Source organism: Anabas testudineus, chromosome 6 (assembly GCF_900324465.2).
Source record: "Anabas testudineus chromosome 6, fAnaTes1.2, whole genome shotgun sequence".
Lineage (NCBI taxonomy): Eukaryota > Metazoa > Chordata > Actinopteri > Anabantiformes > Anabantidae > Anabas > Anabas testudineus.
Window position 1 is genome coordinate 14935230 of NC_046615.1, and position 22770 is coordinate 14957999.

The 22770-nt window shown below is 39.8% G+C and overlaps 1 protein-coding gene across 4 annotated transcripts; it reads left to right on the plus strand.

Annotated features, from left to right (window-relative positions):
• The first annotated feature begins 1739 nt into the window (after positions 1–1739).
• Positions 1740–22717, plus strand: eps8l2 (EPS8 like 2). 4 transcript variants are annotated; one of them, XM_026364871.1, is made up of 21 exons: positions 1740–1991; positions 5297–5347; positions 5825–5871; positions 10754–10818; positions 11608–11769; positions 11891–12040; positions 12771–12850; positions 12934–13043; positions 13176–13246; positions 13346–13472; positions 15109–15197; positions 15282–15356; positions 16160–16308; positions 16399–16567; positions 16663–16697; positions 16780–16885; positions 17814–17933; positions 18672–18747; positions 18844–19009; positions 20330–20462; positions 21817–22717. In XM_026364871.1, the coding sequence occupies exons 2-21, from the start codon at positions 5313–5315 to the stop codon at positions 21892–21894; spliced, it is 2043 nt and encodes a 680-aa protein (XP_026220656.1). In that variant the 5' UTR covers positions 1740–1991; positions 5297–5312; the 3' UTR covers positions 21895–22717. The 4 variants fall into 4 exon arrangements, with proteins under 4 accessions (XP_026220656.1, XP_026220657.1, XP_026220655.1 ...); XM_026364872.1 differs by lacking the exons at positions 1740–1991; positions 5297–5347 and having other exon boundaries at positions 5505–5871; positions 13346–13442; XM_026364870.1 differs by lacking the exons at positions 1740–1991; positions 5297–5347 and having other exon boundaries at positions 5508–5871.
• The last annotated feature ends 53 nt before the right edge of the window (positions 22718–22770 follow it).

Here is a 22770-nt window from a genome sequence, read left to right on the forward strand (position 1 = left end):
CATTGTTATTTTATATTAAACCTCCCTTGTCATTATAGATGTTTTTATTCACCATGTGACATGTGAGATCTCAATCTTTTTTTATGACATGGTGGGGCACAGCCTCCAGGTGAAGAGACTGGCCCACATGTTAGGCTCTATTTATTTTGACTGACAAGATATGTCGACGTAATTAGCATCTCATACATATGTTCTGAAAGACCTGACTGGGCTGAGCTTTCTTTTTTGGTCACGCTTTTGTTCATGAATGAAATTAACCCCGGTTCCCTTTGGAACTTGTTTGAATTATTGATATGGGTAGCATTCATTCAACGGATACTGTATACCTTGTACAATGTCGTCACATCCTCAAATATTCCTCCCGCCATAGACTCAAGGACAATAATCCAATCTGTTATTCTGAAAGGGTGGATATCATGTAATCATGTCGAAATACATTCATAAATCAGTGTAGTTGAAGATGAAATGTTAAAAACAATGCAGCTAATTGTAAGATTCATTTCATACATTGTTTCACAAAAGATAATCTTCTTATGTAGCTCTCTGTGTTTCTTCTTGGGAAAGCAGCTGTTGTGATGCTAATGGAAGTGAGTGATGATTATTATTATTTGCCATTAACTTTCATTTTTCATTTCCTATAACTGTAATATATAATTAAAGTATGCGTGTCACTACTGATTGTTGTTATTCTTGATTCTTTATCACATTTATTAAAGTTGGTATTTGTTCACCTTTCCTCCAGTAGAGGGTGTAATTGATAAACAATTGAATGGTGCTGGCACTGTCTGTGGCACAGAGAATGACCAAAGTGGTGTTGCATAGTTCATATATATATATACATATATATATATATATATATATGTATAAACTAACACTGTAGTCATTCTCGGCAGTTTATCGTTTCCGAAACCCCACATTCTTCAAATAAGTAATTTCCCAGCAGTTACAGTTTAAGTTAATGATCAAACCCAAATGACAAGGTTTCCAAAGTAACCAGTTTCAAAACAAATCACTTTTCAGAGTACCTGTGCTTGAGTAAAAGCCGAGCATGCAGGTGACTGCAGGTCAACTACAATGTATGTGCAAGCATTTCCCTTATAATAATGCTTTTTTTAATTTATTAAAACATGATTATTCTGTGGCTGTTCAGACAGTATAATGTGGCTCAACTGCACTGGAGAGACAGCACACTACACCGGAACAAAGAGTGGTCAGTGTTAGCAGCTAGTGACATTGAAACCTGGGCAATGTTCCACACTGTTGCTCCTCTTTCATTCACTCAGCTGAATCCAGCGAGTTCAGACCAGCCACTGCTTTGCTGGACAATGTGAATATGAAAAGCTTCCACGAGTAAACAGCATGCTTAACATGTATTTGAGTCTAAGCATCTGTAAATCATAAACAGCATTTTAATACCATAATCAAAATGCATGTTGTTACCATTTAGCCTACAATAAACATTATAATCAAACTGTGAGAATAGTAAAAGTCACTCTTGTTGTAGATGGTTAACATCATGTGCACACTACAGTTTAAGCACGGCCATGGCTCTCTTTGAAGTGAAGAGGTTTGTTTTCACTAGTGAAACAGTAAGAGAGTTACATCAGCAGCATAACCTAAACTCTCAGCATGAACACTAAACGGAGTGAGCACAGCTCGCACCGAGCGCTGCAGCCCGGCAGGCTCTACGTGTCCGTGCAGCTCCTCCCCTCTCAGGTTGAGTTACCTGCACACTCACCTATCACTCACCTGCTCCCGCGTTACCTGCGCAGCGACTGCGCTTGAGAACGGACAACAAACATTTGCGCTCCGTGTTTGGGGCGACAGCCGAGTGTTGGGACTCGGTGTTTGTACATTTCTTTCCGAAATCCTCACGGGTTCCTGCGGAGTTTATGTGCTGATCGGCTGCAGACTGTGATGACAGGCTGATGCTTCAGACGCGGACTCGCCCAAGTTTATCACCTTGAGCATCCCGTCCGGAAAACACCACAGTGAGTTCCTGTTCATTTATTTATTTATTTCTGCACATATACAAACGTTTACGTGTCTTTTCACAGTGAACACACACACACACACACACACACACACACCACGTGACAAATCTCATCACACAATCCAATCAATATCATATACTGAGATCTTCCTCAGATGCTGGAGTTGCCAAGTTGCTGCTCAGTTTCCCGTGTTTTAGGGCTGTGTTATAACTAAAAGCAGACTCAAGTTGATCAATTCGAAATGACTATTGATACTTTATTTATTGGAAGACGTGGATTATTCCTGTGCTTCATCTTTTTGTGTTGGGGTTTCATAGAGTAATGTTCAGCTTGATCTAAGCTCCAACAGTAAATATGTTGCCACCCTAAATTCATATCTGAAGTCAGCCACAACCTTAACTCTAGTATTTACTCTGTGGTGGGGGGAATGTGCTTTCATTTGAGTTCAACAGGGTTAAGAATAGCCTCATGAGATGCCACACGTTAACAACCAAAGGAGAAACACTCTAATTTGAGAGTCACATGTGATTATGTCACAGTCTTATTAGTAGGGCTTTGTCCTGGCACAGGATTGTTGCTCTTGTTGTGTTGGAAGGGTCAAATGAATGTTATATGAACAAATAGGGATCATGCCTGTGAAATCTGAGTGGGCTTTGTCTTGTGCTGCTTCTTTGTGCCCTGAGACAGAGAATGGACTCTCCACACTGTAGCATTATACCTAGAATAAACATGTAACCCCAGCTGTCATAGTGGTGTTGATGTGATGTATTTCAGCCCATTCAGATGGCACGATGGCTTGAAATGCTGTCTCTTGGAAAGTGCTTAGTCAGGAGGATGGAGTAAAGTCTAAATTGGCCATAACAGAGTAACTCATATATTTCTGACACATTACATAATCTGTTGCTGTGACCTCATGTTACCAACCTGTGAATTGTGCAGTAATACACTGAAATAAATGCTGCTAATGTGCAAAGTATACTGTAAATACTGAGTTTATTGCACCATTAATGAGCTTGTTGGTTGTGATTTATGTCGTTAGCAAACCCCATAGTTTTCTTACATCCTTTGTTTAAACTCTAGGTGTGTTTTGGGGCGTGTCCTGTAGGACTCAGAGCTAGTCTTGTTAGGTATTTGTTGTGTTGGAGCGGTTGTTATGCTGTGTTGGTGAGGTTTAACTTTGAAATGGTGCAGCCTTGTACGACAGAATCATGTTGTGGCATCACTGCAGACCTCAACTACTGTGAATCAGTTGTTTTATTGCTGTGTACACTTTGTGCATAAGATCTATATATACTTCATCATTGTTTTATGTAAATACTTTTACTGTTGTCATTGTCGTTTGTTTGTTGAGACACTTTCATGTGTTAATGCACTAAATAAATCTTCACCTGTCATGCAAAGCAGCCCATAGCATTAAAAAACCCAGACTGCAGCGTTTACACCAACCATCTGCTGTGTTGACCATTTCTAAGAAGATGAAAGTGGTATAACTATTCATCTGTATCTGCACATTAATAAAAAATATTACACTTTTTGTCAGAGAGACTCAAAGGCATTATGACCTGAACCACATTTGTTGTCACAGAAAGCAGCTTGAATACGACGACACTCGTCTAACATCATTCCACTAAACATGGAAATCAAAACAGATCTTATCAGCACATTTTGAAAATGGTCAAATAAATATGAGGCCTCCAGCCTTTGTGAGTTTCATGTATGCAGTTATTGTTGTAATACCATGTCATTACCTCTGATTAAAGGTGTTTCTCAGGAGAGGTGTTCAAGAGCCTCTCACCATGAGGTTGACAACATATGACACCCCGTCTGTCCTTCTCCGGCTTCACCTCCCTCCTGAAACCTGGCAGCAGGCCAGAACTGAGAACAATAGCTTGGAGAGAAGATGACCAGAGAGATAAGAGCAGAAAGAGGAAGTCTACCTTTTGTGCAGACTTGGTTTAGTAGAGTAACTACAGTGTGACTAGTTTTCTTTTCTCATTGGTATTTCTGAATAAGATTTTGTTGAAGTAGTAGCAGTAAACAGGGGACTTGGAACTACAGCACATGTGACCCTGTCTGGATAAATAGTTTATCATACATTAACTTTGGCCGACGTTATGAAAGCTGTTGCTGTGATTTGCCCTCTATGTTTCAGAGGATCTGAGGAGATAATCTTTTGAGGGCGATTACTTTTATGATCTACTGGGTGAGATAAGTTTGAGTGACCTCACCTGCAACCTGTCATACGCAGTATTTTTTTGTGCATGTGTAGTGTAGCACTGTTTGACATGGAAAAACTGCTTTAAACTTCAAGAAAGGAGGTCAGGCATGTCATGAGGAAATGACATAGTTAGAAAGTGATAATGAAATGTTTGTAAGCACGAAGCACACCCAGTGCCGCAAAGTGATTTGCAGATTTACATGTTCTACTGACATTTAAAATGCTTAATGGTAACACATGATCCTAACCTATCACCACCAATTATTTATACAAACTGAACAGGCCGCTTAAGGATACTGTACACACAGCCTGGGAGTCTAGAAGTCACAAAAGGTAGAATGTGATCCCAGCATTAAACATAGTCCAGTTTTACATTAACTGTGAAAGTTAACCCAGCAGGGCCCACTCTGTTGTGTAACAGTTAGTGATAACGTACAGGTATGTGTTCCGCCACAGTTTGCGCTGTAGGCTCGATGTATATTACCCAACCCTGTCAGTGCCTGACTTGACAGACAAGTTGGTGTCACCGGTCTCAAAGGAAAAGCTGTGGGAGAGTTTTCTTTTGTCATTTCCTGCTCCTGTTAATCTCTCTGATTTCTTATATGTGTCCCCTTTGAGGCCACGCTAATTATCTACTAGTTAGTGCAACTGGGTGTGAAACCAAACCAATTTAATTAATTGCAGCTATGTGGATATATTTATCAACACAGTGTATCTAATTACACAGTGCTTATCAGCCTGCTGTCTGCCATCGTCCCATATCAGTCTCCCAACTACCAGTAGTACAGGCCCAACACCTGGCTCTCCACAGTGGAAGAACAGGCTGCTGGGCTGACTACGCCTCAATTCTGCATAATGTCCCTACAGCTTTTTAAGCTTATGCACAATTGACTGGGCATGAGCGCTCACCACAGTGGAATGAGAGGAAAAAAGAGTCCAGATGTGATGAGCGTTTAAAATGTCTTTTAGATAAATATTGTATGTTTGTTTTGGGAGGGACCTCCACCCACCACTTCCTACTCTCAGTCTGTCATTATCATCCACTCTACTTCTGATTCTCATCCTCTTTGTGTTCTTTCTTCAGGTGGATGCCTTAAATCATGAGCGACTCGGGACCTCCATCGAGCCAAGCCAAGTGAGTGCTGCAAACAAGTGTCCTGCTTCAACTTTGCCAATATACTCTTCTGTGTGTTGGCCACTGTAAGCTCATTATGTTGAGTTACTGTCACACAGGCACTAGAAAATCACTAACCCAGTATGTGGAAGGTGGTGTGAACCAGGGACCTGAGGCACAGTGCAGCTCTGTTAAGGATTGTTTGCTTTGCCTGGGTTCCTGGCTCCAGGCTCCCTCCCTTCCCCCTCATTCCCTTTTCCACTCTCTCTCTCTCACTCTCTCCCTCCCCGACTGGTCCATATGCTCAGAATCTCAGGCTAATCTCATCCTGTGCTGACCAGTCCGCTCTCCGTATATCACTTATATTTTCTGAGCTTGTGTTCGTAAGACGTGACAGCGTGGGAGCTTCACAGAGTTTGTGACAGTGACATCCAGAGGTGCAGGGGAGAAGATGAAAGGTGCGCAGCGTAACCCTGTCTCCTCTTCTTGTCATTGCAGTGGAGTGGCCAGATCGGACACCAGGATGAGCGCCAAGGCTCTCTATGGTGAGTGACTGCCCTGTTTTTGTCAATAGGTTTGTTGTTTTCAAGATTTTGCCTTCATATTCCTTTATCATAACATTATACTCATATGCCACATTTTTGCCACACGAGTCACTGCAGACTGTTAACAAGTTACAGTGCATAATTATTTTTGAGGTTGTACATTTTTGGCCACAGATTTCCTTATTCTTATTTATTGAGTGCATTAGTGCATTAAAAACAAATAAAGGAGCCAAACTTTTGCACATAGTGTAGATTATTTTGAATCGATCCCACATTCGCCATCATGGAGCCATCTTCTACACCAAATGTGTAAAAACAGATTGTTTACTTCCTTTACACTCTTTTCTTCACTTAAAAAGAAAAATTACCACTGTGATTGTGATAGATCTATATCTTTCGAAGAAACAAATAATGAATGCAATATGTAAACCATGACTTATCCTTTGTTACCTTGTTCACAGTGTTAGTAGACAGACTGACGATCAACACTGTAACTCAGTTAAATCCTAAATATGCTCAATTTTGTAATCAAGTGACTTTGTTTTGAAATCCAGCACTCTCACTCTGCAGAGTATTACTGCAGTTCTTTTGCCTCACTAGACTATCATAACCCTCTCCTGAAATCACACATTGTGATAAGAGGAGGTCAAGGTCCAACTGAAGGGGCCAGTGTCAGTCTCAGCCTGCTGAAACCTCTGTCAGACGCTGTGACATGGGAGTGACTCTAGTGTTCTACAGGGAACATGAGTTTCCAGTTTTGTGTGGATGTACCAGGCTTCCTAAGTGCATCTGGAATTTGTAGTTACATTGTTAATTTTTGTAAATGCATATTTATGTTGTCAGACTTGGAAGGTGAGTTTGTTATATAGTAGTGCACCACTAATATAGATATAGACACGGTGACATTTTATTTTAGCAGTTGCATATTTGTTCTAGGGTGTGTTTAAGTGACTGAAACGTACCACATTACATTAGCAGGGTGTGCCTGTTTTTAATGTGTGGTTGGAACAGGGTGGGGATACCCATGTCTTGCAGGTGAATAAAAGACACATTGAAAAGTGGAAAGGAAGCGGCAGAGTTTGCCTCTCTCTCACCTCTGGCCCTCCTCTCACTAACTCAGACATTAGCTCACTGGTCCCTGCCAGCACCACCTTCCACACTGCTAACAGAGAAGAACCTTGTACAGCATATCATTGGCTCAGATAGAAACCCACACCGAGGTATGACTGGACAACCTGCTTTCATGCATGGCTGCACTCTTCCAAATATAGAATGGCCTCAAATGACAGATGATGGTAACGCAGGGATGCAAGATGTTCCCAAACCATCTGACAATGCACCTTGTTGTCTGTGAAACTGTTGCCGTAAGTCATCCAAATATCCACAGGATGCACCCACTCTTGTGATCTCTGTGAAATATCCCACTGTATGTGTGATGAGACTGGGCTGTTTTTCATTGGCTCATCTCATCTTGTGTGGCAGATGGTCACCACTACCTTCTCGCTGCAGGACGACAGCAGCAGAAAGCAGGCTGTGCTTCCAAAACCAGAGATGCAGGAGAGTGTAGAGTATTTTTGCACCATTCATAACAGCAGTAGACATTTGGATAGATGTAGGTCTGAAGGTTAAGTTCTTGCTGAATAAACACAGCCTAGAGGAACAACAGCAGCACAATTTCCTTTATGCAAAACTCCTTCGTCATTCACATATTGCATGGCAGCAGACAAGTGATGCAAATGATGCACAGGTCCTCCTACCTGATCTGTTATCAGGACCTTTAAGGTAAAGCAGAGAGACACCACATCAGACTCATCATCCCAGGACTTGAGATCATCAAGAGCAACTTTCTTGAGTTTCACCGACAGTTTGTGGTTGAGGAGCATGTCTCTATCAGGTACTGTGAAATGTGTTTGGGTTGAGAGATCGATTCAACAAGTGGCTGGATAAGCTTTCACTGATATTATGTGTAATCTTTTCCTGCTCTGCTGTTTTTCGTCAACTTTTGTGTATATATAAATATATATACATAGCATTCATTTCAACACCACAATCGTGTAATTTCTTTGAGTCACCTCGCTCTGTCTGCTTCACTCGGAGGAGTTTGTGTTCGCTGGATGTCTTAGGTCAGTCATTAAGTCAGTCTTTATTTTAAGGAAGTTTACAGTATCTGTTTGGCCTATTGATACAGATTTGTTCTACAGTGGTTTCAGAAGGAAACACTTTGGTGAATCAGGTTGGGAGGTGTGTTTACAGTATGTGATACTTTCTGGTGACATATGGCCAAACCTTTGTGGACACAGCAGGACATTTCCTTATCAAAGGGAGCGCTCATGAGCTCATGCCAACACAATCACTTAATGTTTGAGTTATTTCTGCATTTATCTCTATTCATCTTTTGACGTTGCATTTTGGGCTTTTATTGTTTTAATTAACCAGACCAAATGAGCTAAATTGGGTCACATTTTATAATAGAGTCGTACTGTCTTAGTTGTTAAGTCTGGGTTCCTTGTGTTTAAAGTGCAGTTATTAAAGGGGGTAGATGGTTTGATTGATCTGGGTCATGTATTGGTCTGATATTCTGCCAGACAGCCATGTTTATCACTGGTCATTGACTCTGGAGAGATCTGCCCATCTGCCTGCTAAGTGACTCTCATTGCAAGCTGTTGCGCTGCTGTGAATTGATTGGCATAAATGTCAGTCATTAAAAAAACATGGGGCAAGCTCGACTTTCAGAACGACACCTGACACTTGTTTCACCTGTGGGGAGCCGAGCAGGAAGAAATCAGCAGAGAGGAAATGGCTGGGGCAGGAAAGACAAACATTTGCGTTGTTCGGACAGTGATGGCAGGGGAATTGGAAATGAATAAATGATTTTTAAAAATCTTTTTCAGTGCTGGAAAACATGGAATCAATCAGAGCACCATGAACTATGGTTACATCACAATGAATCATCAATAAGAGGAGGTCAAATATTAGAATGCACTGCAGAGCTTTAACTTTAGCGTTTCGTTAAGTGTTCTACAAACAGCGGGGCTTTTAGGTCACATTTACCATAAAGCAACATGTGTTTCAGTGTGTGTATTCAGAGACAACTGGAGCTAAAGTCTGCGTGGCATTAAAATGTTGACTCTACTGGGAGGGGGACAAAAAGATGGAGTGGAGTTGATAGGAACATGTTCTCATTTAGGCGTAATTGTTACCCGCAGACTATTCAACGGGTACAGTAAATAGGTCAGTGAGCACACTAGCACACTCATTTGTCACTGTCTGGTCTCAAACATTGGTCTCAGCCAACAGCACACAAATGTGTTAATCATTGCTGTTGTGAGCACCAGCGTCTGGACGTGGATGATTCTAAAATGATGAGTTTGTTAACAAAAAAGCCCTTTCACTTGTCGGCATGGATGACTTGAATATGTGTGAGTGTACGATACACACAGAGGGGCAGATTAGGATTTTAAAGAGAGGAACGCTGCCGTCAAGGCAACATGTTTTCCTGGGAAGTTTGTAGATATTTCAGCCAGAAAATACCAGGCCTCATTCTTCCAGTGCAGAACAGTATCGGTTCAAGGAAATAGCAAATTACAGATTTTAGTTTTTATTGCATGTTAAAAAAAAGTCTCAACTTTTCTCAAAATGGGGTTTTTACTACTAATTACTAAATAACATGCTGTCATGCTAAAGTACAATGGTGAAAAAAGTAAACATAGCTGCTAAACATAAGCTTGTTAGCATTATGATTGAAAACATGATAGCATGCAAATGTTAACATTTAGCTCATATCATTCTGGCCTAAGTAAAGAAAGCCACTGAGTGACTGAAATCACTGACAGGAAGTCTGAAGCATTGGAAGCATCAGTTTTCTGTAATCCCACCACTACTACTATACTATACTGTGTGTAAGATGTGGCAAGTGTGTATTAAACTAACATGAATACAAATCATAATAGGTGCCACAGATAGAAAGGTGTGCTGTTGAGAAGTCACTGATACAGTATTTGACCTTGCAGTAACTCTGTGCCTCTGTGTGACTTCTTGATATGAGAGTTAATACTTAACTTATCAGATAGGTCTGTTTCAATTTTCCTAAAATTAAATATATAATAAATAATATTAAGTATAGTTGGGACTATTTTTCCTATTTTGCAGAGCATAGCTGCCATAGTTGTTTAATGTTCTATTATAAAACACAATGTAAAAACTTATCTTACTAAATAAAAAACAAAATATTTTGTGATTTTGTGAAAAGAAATAAACCCTTATAGTTTCAGACATAAAAATGAGAATAGACAAGCACACACTGCTGCTTTTTAACAAAGAAAAGAAAAGAAAAAATGTATTATTTCAAGACAGTACTTATCCCCCTTTAGGAGTTATCATACCTTACATATGATTTTTTGAGCCCGCTGCTAAGTCTATAGTGTTGACTTTTGAATTCTTTTTCCTCATCTCTGCAGCTTTCTGTGATATTTCCTGATGTCTAACACACACAAAGGCTATTTTTTTAATATCTGTTTGCTGCAGAAGATGTATGTACTACTTTTACTTTTACTACTACTAAACTCAACTTAACCTAATTTGGCCAAACATTTGCTTACAACTCTTTGTGGATGCCCACAAGTGTTGTAAACTGTGAGTTTGACATTTGCCCCATAAAAAGTACACACATGAAATGCCCTTGTGACTTCCTTATTGCCCTGCTGGCCTTTATGTCTTAGTGTTTCAGTTCACTTTGTCACTCTGCGGAGACCTTCAGCATGTTGGGTTTAGGTCAGTGTTACTGTTGCTGTTTGTAAAGAACGGTGTTAAAAAAAGTAGAAAAGATACAACTTGGAGGTTTCTCACTTTTTCTCTTATGGTTTATTTGTTTTCTTATCAACAGAACAGAGGAAAAAATACTCCAACTCCAACTATATCATGCATGAGACGTCACAGTATCATGTTGAGGTAAGGGCTTCTGTGTTTCTCTTTGTCAATAGAATTGAACTTTAAAATAGTAGTTTCTGTATTTTAAATGTTTTCGTTCATATAAATAGATTGACGAAAGATTTTATGACTGACGCTGTGAGTTAAATGGCCCTCACTGAAATGAAACGAAAAAGTTAATGAGAAACCTCACTAGACATTTGCAGTTTTTTATACATTCCTCTGAGTATCATTCTGTATTTAAGTGTTTAATAGTTACAGATAATGGTTTGTAACATACCAATGTGGTTTTAAGAAGCTATGAATGGATTTTTAAGTGGGTATCGTCATTTATTATCTGTTTAACCACCAGCCTCTAATTATGGCTGCCTATAGGAGGAGTTACAGTTGTTGCTATACAATAATAAACACTGCTTATAATCACATTATAGTTTGTTTATGAACTGCTCATGATACTGCTGAATAGTGTAACTTCAAGTAAAGTCTTATTGGAAAATGTAGTCCTGATAGACCTGAAGTAGTTTCAAAACACATAACAGTTAGTACAGTGTGCCCCTTTCTGACACGTAATTATAGCAATGATGATAACAACATGGCGCAATAATATCAGAAGGAGGTGATATGTGGGAATACTGATTGCAGATCAGTGCTAGGAAGCTTAGCAGTAAACTGAGCAGGAAGATAAACAGGAAGCTAATGGAAAAAATTGGTATTGATTTTCCAAATTTCACCTTTAGTACAGTCAATTACCTGGATATCATATGTATCAAATCTTTTCCTTCCCTAATTAACATGCTGTTTTCTCTTTAGCATCTCTCAACCTTCATTATGGATAAGACAGAGTCCATTGTCACAGTGGATGATGCCATCAAGAAATTTGTCCTTTTGGACTCAAAGGACAAAATATGGACACAAGAGATGCTCTTGCAGGTCACTGACAAGGCAGTCAGGCTCCTGGACTGTGACACACAGGTAACAGGTCCACAACTGTCCCCACATCATCACGTTGTCATCACATTATGTCAATATACACATTTACAGTGGAGGATTTGTGTTTGTGTGTGCGTAGTACTCATATGTTGTTCTTCTGTAGGAAGAGCTGGAAAACTTCCCTCTCCCCACCATCCACATGTGTCAGACTGTGCTCAATCAGACACGTTACCCCTCTGTGCTGCTGCTCGTGTGTCAGGACAAGGAGCAGCACAAACCGGACATCCACTTCTTCCACTGTGATGAGGTGGAGGTGAGTCTCAGTTTGAATGTTACAGACGTGGTTTATCCCCTTTATTGTCTGTGCAGGACTGGCTGACTTTGTGTTTTGTGACATTCATAAATCAAAGCTGCTGTTGTTGGAGAACTGGATCAGATTTCACTGCTATTAGTGGCTAAATCGTGTGTAGCCTTTTTTTTATTTTTTGTAGCCTATTTGCATACACTAAGTAATTTACAATTTCAATCTATCATTGAGATTGTAAATTACTTTAGTTTACTGTAAAGAGACTACCTTTCTATCAGAATGGCCACTTGTAAGTTCAAAGAACAACTTTAAAGGAACTGTTTGTCATCACAAATGCACTCATAAACATTCTCTATGCTGGAAGGATCTGAATATAACCTTTGGATTATCACTTACGGCTCGTCTTTGCCTTTACTGACACAGTATGCTGTAAAGGAGAAGGGCATTGCTTAATTCAAAAATTACGATGCCCTCAGCATTGATGTGAAGGGAGAATAAAAATGCAATAATCCGTCATGCAATGTTGTTGAGTAAGACTAGAAGCACAGCTCCACTATGTGTCGTCCTCATTCCACAAACACTGCATGACAAAGTGTCACAGCAAACACACGAGTCACCCATCTGCAGCAGTCATTATGATGTAAGAAGTTGTATGTGTACTACAAAGGGAACACTAACTATAAAACTGTAAAGCTCTGTGTAAAGTATGTTACACTGACTGTTTCTCTCGCTCCAGGCTGAGATGGTTCATGCAGACGTAGACAGTGCCATTGGAGACAACAAGCATGGAAAGAAAATGAGGCTTCAGACTTTGAAGTGAGCAAACACACACACACACAGATACATATGAGCTATATTTACGGGTTAGCTAAAGGTCTCAATGCTTCCTCATCCTCCAGGGTGAACCAGGAGAAAATGAAGCATCAGAGAGAAACCATACTCCCTCCCTCACCCTCTAAGGGCTCCGCACCTGCTCCAAAGGGACGAGTGGCTGCTACAAACACACAAGGTGGATACACACATTCAAAAGACCAGCACGTTCACATTTTATGCAAAATTATGTTCTTATATTCTTTCGTCTGCATGGTTGATCTCTTTGCTCATTTATTAAAATGCAAGCATTGCATGTGTTTGGATGTAGACAGACGAGCATCTGGACAAAGTGACACAGAGTCACATGAAAAGCTGGCCCAGCGCATTGAGAAGGACGTGGTGAGTGTTTTCATCCACCTGTCAAAAAGTACACAGATCCTTTCACCATCTTATAATGCTGTACAATTCATCTTAAACGTCGGCATTTTTCCCTTTTAGCAAATTCTCAACTGTGCACTGGACGACATAGAGATCTTTGTGGCGCGGCTGCAAAAGGCAGCAGAGGCCTTTTCTCAGCTCAACCAGCGCAACAAGAGTAAGAAGAATAAGAAGAAAGGACCAGCAGGTCTGTCTCCCTTTCTTCTGACGTGGTGGCATGAATGCAGTGACAATATGTTCATATTGCTCACATCACTGTTTGTGTCTCTTTGTGTCCTGTGGCCCGGGACTCTCATCTAGTGATGTATGTGTAGTAGCAAAGGCCAGTTTGAGGTTCTGTTGAGTAATACAGTACTTCTTACTGGTATTACTGATGTAATATTATTACTTCTGACTCCATTGAGTTATCTGGTGAATTACTCTCCAGTTACATTTGGTTATTTTAACTAGGCAATATCAGTGTGTTTATGCTTGTTTTAAATTATTTTAAAGTCAAAATGTTGGAAATAAGTTAAAAAAGGTAAATGTAAGCAAGTGCTGTGTTATTTATGGGCACAAAGATGTGACCCCTAATTATTGTTCTTCAAAGTAATAATATTACTGTTGCTGGTTAGTGTTTTACCACCCAAAACTGGCAGTGGTGTGATGCTGTGTTCATACTGTATATCAGTTCATTTTGTTGTCATACATGTAACATGTATGTGACTCTAAAAATAGTCTACTGCTTTCTGTGTTCACGGTCAACACATATACGTTTTGTGTGTACTAAAACATTTACAAATTTGATAACAAATTGTGTACTCTGTGGATTTTACATCTTTATTTTAATAATTATGCAAAGTGGACAGGAAGGAGAAAATTCAGATACATAAACTGAGCACACACAATGTGACTAACTAATCAGATCTGAAAGTGATTGTAGTGGCTGTGATTGTGTTGGTATTTAATATATTTGAAAGGCAGGTGCATTCTGCTTGCACACAGATGGCTGCTGCAATTTGGGTGAGGAGGAGGCATTGGAGAAATTAAAGAGAGAGAACACATTTTTACCTCTCATGTTAGTATATAACATGACCCAAGAAAAAAGTAGTAAAACAAATTGTCTTTCCTATATAGAAGATATTTTTTTGCTCATCAAATTGATTATTTCCCTCTTCCACTAACATTTAATGCCTCTGGACTGAATTTTCTCTTGCGTTGTTTAATGAAGCACAACTTTAAGTAGTGTAGTGCTCGCTGTTTGGGATCTTAGTAAAGATCCCAAAAGTAAGTTAGTAAGAAAAGTAAGTAAGTTACTGTTCCATAGATCATTTCAGACTAAAAGTAGGAGAAAATATGTGTTGTCCTTGACTACACAGACAAATGAAGCAATGTATTCTCCATCTAGAGAATCTGTTTCTCAACTCTGGGGACAGAATCCCATGTATGTCACTTGTCAGATAAAATATTAGTAAGACTGATGTGAATAAATTCATTCACTTGGAAAAATTATTAAGGTCAGTAGGATCATCTTAAAAGAATTGTGGGACCTTCTGCGTCACAGGTTGAGAAACCCTGAATTGACACATTCTTTTTCTAGGATGTACTTTCTGACCAGGGTGAACTTCTCATTTGTAAAGCTGTTTATTAACCAATCATTACTGTGTTTCTAACCTTCATTTCACTGCAGAAGAAGGCTGTAGCCCCTTTTAGAGGTCTGAACTTAAGTTTATGACTTTGAACCTTGGCCAGAAAGTGAAATGTGTCCAATATATAATGTTACTGTACGTCAGCTGGCAACTCTGCAGTTTGCATGTGGTCATTGTTGTTCTTGTTGTTCACAGAGGGCATGCTGACTCTTCGAGCCAAGCCCCCCTCCGAAGCGGAGTTCATTGATAGCCTGCAGAAACTGAAGCTGGCCCTCAACCTCTTGGTGAGATATCACAGCTCCTATGTTCATCAGTAACCTCTGTGCTCATCATCTCACTTACTGTGTGTGTTTCTGCACCCCCTGCAGGCCAAACTGAAGAAGCACATACAGAATCCGAGTGCATCTGAGCTGGTTCATTTCCTCTTTGGCCCTCTGGAACTGGTAAGAGCTGAAATCTGTTCAGACTGTCTGTTGCCAAACAGGCTTTATGAATGAAGGCCATCTTACAGGAGATACCGTCTCACACACTGAATGTGTGAACACTATAATTTCTTGTCAGGGTAAATAAATCTACTATGTCACTGGATGCCCTTGTTGTTTGAATCCACATACATACAGTATATGACGACATTGTACAGAACTTATTTAGCATTTGTACTGTCACCGACATATATTCCTCTTGTTGTTTATTTGATTTTTAAACCACACCCACTGCAGCTCTGCTAAACTCTCACCAAACTGGAGCGACATGGCTTTCAGCACTCATACAGGTGCAACCACACTTACATAATGTTGGTTTGCCAAGTCACGCCTTTGAAACTGCTGGATAGAAACACTGAGCTCTGACTAAGCTATTCGTTGATATGGTGCAGTAACTTCTGGACATGTTGGATTAGCTTGATAAGGCTGAGATAACGCTGGAGCCATAATATTTAACGTGTGGCTTCATGGCCACAAACTTTCCTCAACAATAGGTGTCAACACACATTGATTATATTTACAGCTGTGTTACAGTGTCTGGATTTTAGAAGTGAAGCATCAGTTAGTACTTGGGCTTGTCTCTTCCTGTTGTTCCCTCATCTTTAGTGTCAGTTCTTCCTGACCTATATTAGGAAAATAAACATTTAACAATACAGTATTTTATTTATTTACAGTATTTGTGTACTGCTAGTTGTGTTTAAACATTATAGACTGCATTGAATACACACACAAGTTTGTCAGTAAGCTTGTGAATCTTTCTGAAGGTGCTGCAGAGCTGTGGAAGTCCTGAACTAGCACGTTCGGTCATCTCCCCTCACCTCTCCAAAGATGCTGTTGAATTTCTGCAGGGACACCTCACCCCCAAAGAGATGACCATCTTTGAGCTGCTTGGCGACGGATGGACTAAGCCCAGGTATATGGTTTGACTGCTTGCTCTCTCTGCATTCATGTGTAACGTAAAGGCCACCTTTTGAGCATCCTTTCACTCCTCCTCCTACTACAGGGCAGACTGGCCCAGGGATAAGTGTGCTCCTCCTTACTACCCAAAGTTTCGGAATGGCTGGGAGCCGCCAGCAGAGCTTTTCAGGACGGCCCCATGGGAAACAGAGGGGCCCACGGGACCCCTGGGATCTCCCACTAGCCCTGATTACAAGAAACACTCAGCAGAAGAGGTAAGATTTATTTTTATCTGGTTGCTGTCCATAAATGCACAGATTTTTATCCTAATCCTTAAGAAAGTAAAAATCTGTTTCTCTCTCTTTTCCAGTTTTATGGAAGTCATTCCTCAAACTCATCAAATGGGTAGGTTATGATGTCCTTCACACACTTTGCTTTCTCTGTGAGAAACAGGGAAACCATATCAAACTCTAAAATGTATTAACAGGTCTTACAACGGGACGCTCCCTTCCCGCAAATATGCCAAAATTCGCTACCACTTTGTAGCGAGGAATGCCAACGAGCTGTCAGTGCTGCAGGACGAAATCCTGGAGGTAAAAACAATGTCTTATTTTCTTGCCTTTCGTGCGAAGTTCGCAACTTAACCAAATTATACTCAGTCTCCACTTTATTAGGTACACTTATCTAGTACCGGGATGGACCCTCTTTCACCTTCAGAATTAAATTCTAGCATCAGATTCAGTTCGCTGCAGATTCGTCAGCTGCACATCAGTGACATGAATCTTCTGTTCCACCACCTCTCAGAGGAACACTATTGGATTGAACTCTTGTGACTGGGAAAGCCATGTACAGGAAACTCAAATTGTCATGTTACAGAAACCACTTTGAAATCATTTGAGCTTTGTGACATGTTGTGTTATGTTGCTGGAAGTAACCACCCGTGTTCACAAAGGAATGGATGCAATGCACCAATGCTCAGGCAGGCTATGGCATTTCAGTAATCCTCAGTACCAAGGCGCCCAAACTGTGCCAACGTTCCCTTTACATTACACCAGTGGATCAATGTTGTTTCATTTGTTTAAAGGTTTGATGTGTTGTGCCTGCCTCAGTTGTAACAATTCATTATTTAAGTTAGTGTTGCTTTCCTATCAGCTCAAAACAGCCTGGCAATTCACCTCTGACCTCTGGCATTAAGAAGGCATTTTCACCCACAGAACTCACAGATCTCTTTTCCCAGAAATTTCCGATCCCAGTAGGTCAGCAATGTCTAAAGTACTCAGACTTGCCTGTCAACCAGCAACAACCCTGCTTTGTTCAAATTGGATGATGTCAGAGATTAGATATTTGTGTTAAGGAGCAGTTGAACCGGCGTAACCAATAAGGTGGCCAGTGAGTGTGGACGTATAGTGTAGCATGGGACTGGGTTGATGCAGACCCTTTAAAGCCCTTACCATCTCCATGTATGTGCTGTAAATAAACTTTAAGCTCCTCCTAAACATTAATGGCCGCTGTGTCTTGCAGGTGATAGAGGATGACAAACAGTGGTGGAAACTGCGGAATCGCAGTGGCCAAGCCGGCTACGTCCCCTTTAATATCCTTGATGTTGTGAAGATAGAGGAACCAGAGGGCGTCCATAACCAGGTGATGTGCTGTGTGTATACTGTATCTGAAGTGTGTTCACATTTTTTGCTTCTTAACAAAAAAGGGCTGGAGGCTTGTTTGTTCAACAGAACATTTCCAGTCGCTAGTCGTTTGTCCGCTGACAGGAGATTTACAGTATCTCAGATCCACAGGCTCAGACATGTTGTCAAGAATTAATTCTGGGAAATCTAAGCAATCTCTAACTGAAGTATAAGGTAATAAGACAGGTCAAGGTTTCTTTATCACTGCTGGTGGAAAGATTTGCTTTGCAACTAGGAACTGTGCGTTTAGGGTTAAAAGTACAACAGGTGATTGGGATACTCAGCACATTTATCAAGGTTCATGATAAAGAGATTTTCCAGATTTCAAAATGTTATCGTATCATATGAACTGTGGTCTTAGATCATCGCAGCTTTGTGTAAAACTTATTCCTTATGGCTCTACATATTGTGCAGCAATAAGTTCCCACCCTGACTGAAAACCTGAATTTCTATTGATATACACTGCATGCATTCACACTGTATCTTCTGTATACGGGCTCACCAACGCCCTGAAGCTAGTACAATACTACACAGAGCTACTCTTCCAAGTGTAAAATGTTTTCACACACATATTTTACTTTTGGCTCCTGGGCAAACATGTATCGCCTTGAATGAGATGAAAGACAAACCTGTTTCTGCAATAATGCCAGCTGCAGCTGCTTTCTCATGAACTGTGTTTGTTCCTTTGTGTATGCAGCATGGCTACAGGACGTCCCCTCCTGCTTCTCTCAGCCATGGAGACAGTTTCAACAAGGGTAGACCCAAAGACAAAAGTGAGTCATCCCAACCATGTAAACAAAGCCAGATGAGGAATTATAAGTCGTAGCTATTGTTCTGATGTTTGCTGCCATGCTGTTTCTGTGCTGCAGTAATGGATGACGTCACCACTGAGTTGTTAATGACAATCACCGCTAACAAAAACCAGCCACGAAAGTTCCGTATTGAGCGATCGTCTGGCAGCCAGGTCCCTCTCACCTTTGAGTCAAACCCAGAGCAGGTGACTGCATGGCTCAACTCTAAAGGTTTCTCAAAACCGTAAGTCATGCACACCCCTCGTCACTCCAGAAAATCTAAATATCTCCCCACACTTTAAAGAGGAACTGGAAAATTACAATGGAAATGAAGACAGGCTTAAAACCTTTAACCAGAGAGGGCAGCAAAACACTGCTTTACAGCCTGGTCAGAAGTTTCTCTTGGGGTTCTTGAAATTTAACATGTCCATTGTGAATGTACAGGAAAAAATACCCCAGATACAGCTGATAGGCAGTCTGTTCATCTATTACTGTTGTTTAGTTGATATTACAATATCCCAACATCTAATAGATAGATAGTTTTAAAAATATAATTTTAGTCACAGGCTGATTTTTCTGTAGTGGACAATAATTTAACATTCATAGTTATAAGTGAAATATCAACTACTGAGTGGATTTTTATTATTATTTATTTTTTTTTACACACGTTCACCTTGAGTAAAACTGTAATACATTTTGACGATCTTTAATCTCTATAACTTGTTAAAATCTATGAACAAATACTAATACTACAAATAAACTAATCACATATCTATCAGCCTCAGCTGTTTAGAGCTAATTAGCAAGTGTTCGCATGCTAAACTAAGACTGTAAATTTAGTAAATTTAGTTTTAACAACTTTATTGATTCCTGTGGGGAAATCCAGGACACACCAATGACCTGTAACGGCCATTTTAGGCACCGGACCAATTCGGGGGTTCAGTGTCTTGCCCAAGGACGTTTCGATGTGTACTGTAAACAGAAGGAGCAATTAGTGGACAGCCTGTTCTGCTTTTTTACTCATAGCTGCCCCAAAACATTTTACCAGTTTTACATCAGCATGTCATTGTGAGCTCTGTAGCACTCAGTAACACACTGTGCAATCTGACAGAACTGCTTTCATGACTGTATTCTTTTATTTAAAGATACTGTTTGAATTGAACATGTGCAGAGAACCACGTATTACTATTTATTAAGCAGCAACAGCTACATGCCCAAATTCATTTGTTGTTGTTTCCAGATGTGCCAACTTTTCTTAAAGTGGCGTCTAGTCGTGTCACGTATGTGTCGTAAAGGGAGACAACTTGTGCAATGTGGCACAAATTCATAAAGCCAGCATGCACGATATCAGTGTTCTGGAGAAAACACACCCCAGAAGAATCCCGTCACTGATTACACCTGTGCTTTTCCTGCCGTGACATGTCAAAGTGCAGTTTAACAGTCTAGGTGGATCCAGTGTCTAAGCACCATCAGTATATTGATCAGTGTATGTAAAATCAGATATAGAACAAATGAATATCTATAGAATAATATGTAATGAGTTGTCTGACTGTATTTTCTACAGGACGGTTGAATGTTTGGGGATTCTGACTGGAGCCCAACTGTTTTCCCTCAACAAAGAAGAACTGAAGGCAGTCTGCGGAGATGAAGGCGGTCGTGTCTACTGTCAGGTCACTGTGCAGAAAGAACAGCTGGAGGTCGGTCACACACCTGTCTATACACGCACACGAACTGCTTACACAGCTGTTTTATTCACAGTTAGACGAATAAGGCCAAAACCACAAAGGAATATACTTGTTTACACCAATGTCTAAAACATTAATACGCAGTTTACAGTTTCTTGACATGTTGAGACAAGTGAATACATTCAGGTGTAAAAAAGCTGCTGTCAGGGAGTCACACTCTATAATTAATACAGGTGCAGTCCAAACTGTGTGTGTGTGTGTGTGTGTGTGTGTGTGTGTGTGTGTGTGTGTGTAATCAGGTCATAACTAGCTGGAATTAGACAGAATTATTTGTTAACAATTCCAATGCTACTTTCTTTATCTATTATAAAAACAGTATAAAACTAAGAAACAAAAACAAAATACAGTCGGATCAAGTAGCCTCTCTCTTAGTCTCAAACTTCCATTTTTAATATTTGTGATCTAAGGAAATCCAACATATAATTTTTTTTTGTATATACTGTAGATCAGCTCCAAGACAAACACAGGCATGGGGCCCTCCACATCTGCTGTTCCCCACCTTTTTTTTATCCTTATTTATCTGAGAAAGCCATGACCTGGTTAGATTGTGTCCATTTGCTTCTAATAGTTACTGCTTGTAAATCTGCACCTCTCCTGATTTTACCGGACTTGGTGTTCTCTGATTATTGAGTATTATTGAGTCTTAGTTCATCTTCACATAAAACACATTGGCTAATAGGAGGACCGCTACTCACCAGTTGTAGTTCATCACTTTTTTATGTATGTGTATCAGCATGGTTTGAGCAACCAGCATCAAGTAGCTCCTCATCTTTATTAATTTGTGTCCATGCTCAATGAAATTCTGAATAGGTTGTTAGGGAATCTCAAAATCGGTTTTGTTTTAATCCTCACCATTCTTTCAGGTAACAGAGGAAATTTAGAGCTTATGTAACAATGCTGAGTGTACTTACACTTAACAAGTGAACTAATTTGACAGATACTGTGTGTAGACTATAAATTACATATCTCTTAGTATTTTTTCATCACATTTGTGTTAAATGCACAGTATAATAGCCTTCACAATCAGACTGCTTACAAAGTAATTTACTGTGTATATTCCCTTTTTATAAAATGCCCTGATGCCATCTATTCAAGACCTTTGCCTCAGAGTTATTGAACACAGTGCAAATATTTATTTTGTGTTCCAGAGTTCTCCTTGAGTCCAAATTACTTTTGTACATTGTATAGCACTCAGATACAGACATTTCTTTTGCAGCAGGTAGTTTGTTGCTCTCTCTCTCTTCTCTGTAATAGAAGTATTATGAACATTTAAAAAGATACGTAAATCTTTTTGTTTCTTTTACAGAAGACGAATGGAGATTCAGAGCTGAAGGAGATCATGAAGCGGAGGCAGGAGAGGATCGAATCAAGCAGCAAAGACTGATCCCCTAGATTAGCATGACTCATCCATCCTCCTTCATAGCTCCACAACTGCAGCAGCTTCTTAAATCAATCCACTGTTAATTGTGACCTATGATAGAACATATCAGAATGTTATATACATTTTAATTATATATTTATTTTGTATTATGCAATGTGTATGTATTCAAGTGTTTTCTTATCTAATTACAATTCTCTTGTTTTCATTGTCTCATTAAATTTTGTTTTTAAAGTGAGTTTTGTGTATGAAAAGTAACGTGAAGTCATGTACAGTTTGGGCGTATGTGAGTCTGTGAGTGTACATGTGTATGCACTGCATGCATGTAACATGCTCATTGTCAATATTGCAGCTATTTACTAAATGGCCTGGTAAATGAGTAGATTTTAACTATTGTGTATCTAAATCTGTGCCAGAATGTGTGACACATTTTCTGATATCTAGCCAATTATTTTCATATTACTGTTTACAGCTATAAAAAAACATGTTCTATGTTATTCCTCCTATTAGATTTTAATACAAATAAGCTTGCTGTTCATAATCAGACATGTTGGCAAGTTGCACCCTCGAGGAACTTAATAATAATCCTGCATGAAGTCATTGTCAGCAACATAGAAATGCTGTCATCACGTGTTTTTTGCAGCATCATACTTTGCAGCTAAAGCTGCACAGACCCAGGAAAATTAAGGAGCATATGCAGGAGAATGTGTTATGCTCTGGATAGTTAAATGAAGATTTTGACAAAACATTGAAAGAGGTTGTAAATATCTTGGGAAATAGAGTAAGTCAAGTTTTGACATCACTAAAAATAAACTTGGTAAATATTTGATAATGTATCTTGTTTGTAAACTTGTGTTTGTCAATGAGTTGGTAATACCACAT

Coding starts and splice junctions, on each gene's coding strand:
- eps8l2 (XM_026364870.1), top strand. CDS start 5,778: ATGAAAGGTGCGCAGCGTAACCCTGTCTCCTCTTCTTGTCATTGCAGT. Junction 11,770..11,890: donor TCCTGGACTGTGACACACAG/GTAACAGGTCCA, acceptor GTTCTTCTGTAG/GAAGAGCTGGAAAACTTCCC. Junction 19,010..20,329: donor TCTAAAGGTTTCTCAAAACC/GTAAGTCATGCA, acceptor TATTTTCTACAG/GACGGTTGAATGTTTGGGGA.